Below are 6,000 nucleotides of genomic sequence, written 5' to 3' on the forward strand. Positions count from 1 at the left end.
TTTTCTTTAGTGGAAATGAGAGCTTGAATTACTTCCTCTTGTTAAAAAAAATTTACAGTAACCATTAGTTTCAGTACTTTCATACTTCTGTCAAGCTGGGTGATCACTGGCCAACAGCTTGAAGCACAACCGGAAGAAAGAAACATCTTACACCTTAAGGCTTATTTTTGTCCTAGGATATCAGGCCAGAAAAATATTAAATTTCTGTCAGAAGACAACTTCGCTGTTTCTCATCATCACTCCAACAACAAAGAAACAAGAAATACAAGTATTTAGTCATTCAAAGACCTTCTCTTTTGTTCAGCCAGAGCACCGAGGAAAGTGGGTTGCAACTCTCCGGGGAGTTGTACAAGCTTTCTAAAAGCAGCAAATAAAGTCTCTGGAACCCAATTCATTATACAACAGAGCTGTTAACTACCACTAAATTATTCAGGATGCAGAAGCAAAATAGCTTCACGCATGTGTGCCGCAGTGACAATTGCAGGCTTACCTGTGCATCGATATCTATAGCAGGGTAGATTGGTAGCATGGCTGAAGGAGAAATGATAGGACTCGGAGTTGGCGTCTGAGGTTGGGAGACAGAAGTTGCAATGCTGTGGGTAGGAGTGTTTGACATTGCAGATGCTCTTCCGCTCACTGCTGTTGAACAGAATAATTACACTTAGTAAAAGCAAAACACTTTACTTCAAATATTTAACAGGACAGTAAATGGACAGTGGGACACAACTCCCACCGACAGACAGAACTCCCTAAAAACTTTATTTTGCACAAATACGTATTTTCTACACATTTAACCCAATCTTTCAACCTTTAACTCTTGAACTTAACAACTATGAAAAAGGATAACTGTATTAGGTCCAAGAAATAGGTAAGTATCAGATTGGCATAGGTAAGTATCAGATTGGCATGTTTTCTAGAAGCCCACCACAATTTATTTTTTTTTTTTAAAAACCAAACATCTCTCCTACAAGTCAGCCATTATTTTGACCAGGAGTTCCATACCTTTAGAAGCAGGACTGCAGAACAAGTCCAATCAATGGGTATCTATGCAATTTTTCTTAAAACAGTTTGAAGCTTCTCATATAAAAGTCTGTCCAGCCTTCAACCTCCACCACCCCGGCCCCCATAAACATAACAAAAAAGCAACAGTGCTAGTGTCAGGATGCTCACATGGTAGAATTTGTTGAAACCAGAGAAGTGAAAGCTTCTTAACAGCCGTTTTGCAGAAACTTTGGTCAAGGTTGTTAGGATACGCAAAAGGTAATACCATTTTACAGTTGATGACAGTATATCGACATGACACAAAATAGCACCGACTGCCACACTTCCCTGAAATTCATTTCATACGTATAATGTTTAAAAGTACAGAGCAAACTTGAATCCAAAACAGCCTTCGGGGAGAAACTCCCATTTTCCTGTGTCTTGGGTTTTCCTTTCCTTAGAAGAACTCAAATGTTTTTCTCCCTGACTTTTCTCCAGTATTTCTACAGGTCTTTATCATGAGGTGTGATCAGCAAAGGAAAAAGTAAAGTACCGTAACACTTCTCCTGTCAAGTTGACAAAAGCACCATTAACTGCAAAGTGAAAGAAATGCAGTTTCTGCATATTGTCAGTGTTTACCTAGTACACGCCACCGAGTAACCTTATGGAACACTAAAATTATGTCCCTTTATCTGCAACTTTTAAAGTCCCGTTCATTTTTCAAACGGGTTTAATCATCTGCCGTGTCCCTAACTGCCAGCCATTGATAATTAGCTCCTATATTTAATTTTAAGTGCTAAGTTTTTCAACAGATGCCAGAAAAATTGTATCCTAACATGCCAATTCGGGTACTCCCTCTTCTGCAAGACAGCCGTGTTTTTCATCCATTACTAATCTAATTTCTGGACTTCCTATACCATATCCCAGGAAAGAAGCTAATCAATGTCACTGAAAGAAACAACGAACCCCCAACTTACAACATAAAAAGTATGATTAATCTTATATTTAAGAGTAAATCAAGATTTAAACTCCCTTGATCTTTATATTAGAGTGCCTTTTGAAAACTTTTCTCATCTTAACGAGACAAATCATGCTAGGTATGGATTAAAAGAAACATACAGCAGCTAAGCCAAAATATTCTGACATAAGGTCAAAACCTACGGCCTACGGGAGTTCTGTACAGAGGGGAACTAACCAGAGATCATAAGGAAGTATCATTCAGTGGAGCATCTAATTTACACTCGTCTCATTCCTTATTCTGACTGTAAATTAGAGATATAACCTAAAAACACAACTTCAAACTGGTTTCATGCAGAAGGATAAGGAGGTGTCGGTCTCAGCTCCTGCTCCCCTCTTTACATATATGGTCCTAACAAGTAATTTTGAAAAACGAGCATTTTTACATTCTTCCTAGAAGTTCAAAGAATAAGTTAAAGCAGCACAAAACAGTAATGGAGTTATAAAGGATCGTGATTCTTGACTCTCACATCTAGTCCAAAAGAACCCGATCAAGATGGTAAAATGGACTGGAAACTAACCAAATATGCTTAACCCATTATGATATAAAAGCACAGTCATCAAATAATCCAGACCTGAAAAAGGTTAACCCTGCTACAGTAGCACATGTATTTTAAACAGTTGCTAAAAATCACTGCTCTAGTCCCAACATGGGCGCTGGGGAGCATCTACTATGTTCCAGGAGGCACTATTAAAGTTCTTAGACTTAAAAAAAACCCCTCAAGGTTAGTTAGTAAGGTCTCAAATCAGGTGAAGTCTATTTTTTATACCAACGGTGTTGCAGTAAGGGGGAGGAAAAAACACAAAAAAACAAAACAAAAAGAGACATGTTTAAAAGCCAACACCCCTCTTTCCACAAGGAATAAAACCTTTATTGTACAACCCATATATAAATGTTTTATGCATGCTAGTAGAGGAGAATATGCATGTTGACTTACAGTTCTCATTAAACATATTTCCAGTGTGCTTCAGTAGTAATTGACAGTCAAACATATTTCATATCCCTGCAGCACATTTCACTGAGACAAGATATTAATTTCTATGGGTAATGAGTTTGATTATATTTATTTAAACATCACCTGTGCAGAGTTCCAATTTGTAATGAACATGCCAAGGGCAATGAACAGAATCTTTACCGTGTCCAAACAAAAATCTTAGAAGTTTTCAATAAGCCAAAAAGTTTTCACAACAGTCTTGAGCAGTGAAAAGAGTAACCAACTAGCTTGATCATCAAATCTAAATGCACTAACAGTCAAAGGTTTATCTTTCCCCTCTGCTCCTCCATGTACTCTAATGGACGAGTGGCAAAATTTAACTGAAAGTTTGTACTTCAACATTAAAATATCATTACTTTATGCCTGGGATAACGACATCTTCAAAGCTAGTTCACTATTAGAATATTTTACTATATGCATGCCTTGGTACGGGCCCAGCTACCAGTCTTGACGTTACGAAACAAGGTCAAGCTTCTTAGTCAGAACACATCGCTCCAAGCATCATTTGACTGCTCTAGTCAGCGTCTTATGCATCTGTTTGGATATTAGACAACCAGTTCTGTGCTTACTGATATTAGGAGCACAGCTGCTCTTCATACCGATTTCTTTCTGGACATCTGAACTTTCCTTTAGCTTACATTAAAAACAGTACGTCCTCACAGCTGCTACCTTCTCCCCCATGCCCAACAGCCTCACCATCCAGAGAAGCCTTTGGCTTACAAACGCAGCCCGAGTATCAGGGGATGAAAGAAAACAGACGAGCTGACAAATTAAAACCCCTGAAAACTAACACAAGCTACTTAACGTTTGAGCCAATAGCATTTTTTCCTCACTGATCTACATGTCCTAAATTAAAACGTGTGTCTGGAAAAAAGCCTGACGTTTTGAAAAGGAACATGGGGTTGTTCGCGTTGTTCAAGTTTGCTGCTTCCTTGAATACTTCATATTCTCACTAAGTGCAAGATGTTACAAAAACCAGGCACCTTTATAATTCCACTTCGTCTTTATGTCGACCATTAAGTGTTGTCTGATTGCGGGCACAGCATTGTTCTTATGCATTTATTCCTTATCTCCTGTAATGTCAACAGTAGATGTACAAAAGAACTGTTTCGCATTACATTGCAATAAACCAAGATGAGGGACTGAAAAATTATAACGTTACAAGTATTAGATACCTCAGCTTTTTCCAACTTGTTTCAAGCCAACTCAAAAGGCTCGTTCCACATGAGTTTCTTCTCCTCTGCCCCCAATTTCTCTGTAGTATCTTATTAAAAGCTATGTTCCTGCCACACATGCTTAAAATCAATACAGAACACTTCAGATTCATAACATGCCTTGAATTACAACCGTCAAAGTTACGTTCTGAATTCAAATACAAACACACAACGTTGCTTCTATGCGCTAACAGCTCCATGGATGAAGCCTGAAACCCCCACACACACCTGTAGTCTTGATGATTATTAGTTATCGTCTGAAGAGTGGACTACCACAGGCTCAGTCCCACACAAAACCAGCGGCCTAGCAATACATGGAATTCTCTTAATATTCCAAGGACAAAGGTCTAAATGCATTTACCATCCATTTGCAGGAACAGCGTAACCATTGCCAGCAACCAATTGCAGTTATACGAGCGCATAAAAAGCTTGCATCCTCAGTTTTCTGCAGCTCCTGCACGGGTCGCAAGTGGGACAGAAGCTCCCGATTTTTCTGTGATGCTGGCGCTCTACAATCATTTTTTTCAGTATTGAGTTTCTGTGAAGAACTTAGAGTCAACGCGTATTCTTTCTTAGGTATTAATTTAGACAGTTACAGTTAGAACTGACTCATCCCACAAGGTAGCTTCCAGGAATTAATCTTATCAAGCGCTTCAAGATTCCTCAAGTTCTTTGCGAGGCTCTGTTACTGGACATAACCCTTTGAATAGTTATTACTTTAATAAAGTTTGCTATTAAAAACAGGGATGTATTTTCTTCTTTATACCCATAACACACCATTTAACATATGCCATGATTTCATTCGGGAGTTACATAACTAACCCTAAAAAATACTTCTATTCACTAGCCTCACAGCAAGCAAACAAACAACTTGTCCAACATCTGAAGCTGATGAGTGAACCGTTTGCTTGTCATCAATCCAGCAGGAACAGAAAGGAGCCCAAAGTTAAAACTGAAAGTTTTTTTCAACTTATCTTATTACTTTCTTTAAAAAAAAACCCAAACCCCTTGACTCGGTACGTTCCGTCACTGTGTTTCCAGACAAATTGCATAAAGCTCTGGTAAGACCAATTAGCTTCTCTAATAGCAAGGAATCCTGCTTTTAAGTCCCAGAGTTGATCTAGCCACAACGGTTGACCTCTACAGCAATACCTACATCTTACACTCGCCTCTGACAGATACCAGCATTTGCACACCTGGCCTTATTTTAAACAAGTACTTAAAATGGGAAAATGAGAGTCATAGTTTGCAACTAAGCAAGCACAGAGATGAACATTAGATCAAGTTTGCACAGTCAAGGTGAACCTTTGTTTTTGTAACCGGTGCTGCAAGCCACAGCTTTGTGATGGAACTCAAGTCATCTCAGGAGCAGAGATTTAAATCCATGGGAATACTCCAGAGGGTTCCTAATAAAGCAATACGCAAAGCTACTGATAAAATAGTTAGCTGCTCCTTAAATGTTTTGTGTTACATTGAGCCCATTTTACCTCCACACTAAATTCTGACGTGTGGATTCAAACTGACACTTAAGTTGTATACTCAGGTCTGCATCTGCTCTCGCTTTAAAAAAAAACCCTAAAATTAACCACTGCACAGGAAAACGAAGATGGAATTGCATCTGTACAGCTTTTAAGAGACTTGCCACAAATGCCTTCCAGAGCACAACTTGCTGGGGGATGAAGGGATTGAGAGCAGCCCTGCCGAGAAGGACTTGGGGGTACTGGTGGATGGAAAGCTGGACACGAGCCAGCGATGTGCGCTCGCAGCCCAGAAGGCCAACCGTATCCTGGGCT

At 39.2% G+C, this 6,000-nt stretch overlaps 1 protein-coding gene across 1 annotated transcript in view; it reads right to left on the reverse strand.

The window, feature by feature from the left end:
• Window positions 1-6,000, reverse strand: part of ANKRD17 (ankyrin repeat domain 17) — a 55,703-nt gene that overhangs the window by 22,829 nt on the left and 26,874 nt on the right. Inside the window, exon 17 of the mRNA XM_009324895.1 lies at window positions 491-639. Coding sequence (XP_009323170.1) covers window positions 491-639 — 149 coding nt within the window. The remainder of the gene's footprint in view (window positions 1-490; window positions 640-6,000) is intronic.

The sequence above is a fragment of the Pygoscelis adeliae genome, unplaced genomic scaffold (assembly GCF_000699105.1).
Source record: "Pygoscelis adeliae isolate BGI_AS28 unplaced genomic scaffold, ASM69910v1 Scaffold316, whole genome shotgun sequence".
Taxonomy (NCBI): Eukaryota; Metazoa; Chordata; class Aves; order Sphenisciformes; family Spheniscidae; genus Pygoscelis; species Pygoscelis adeliae.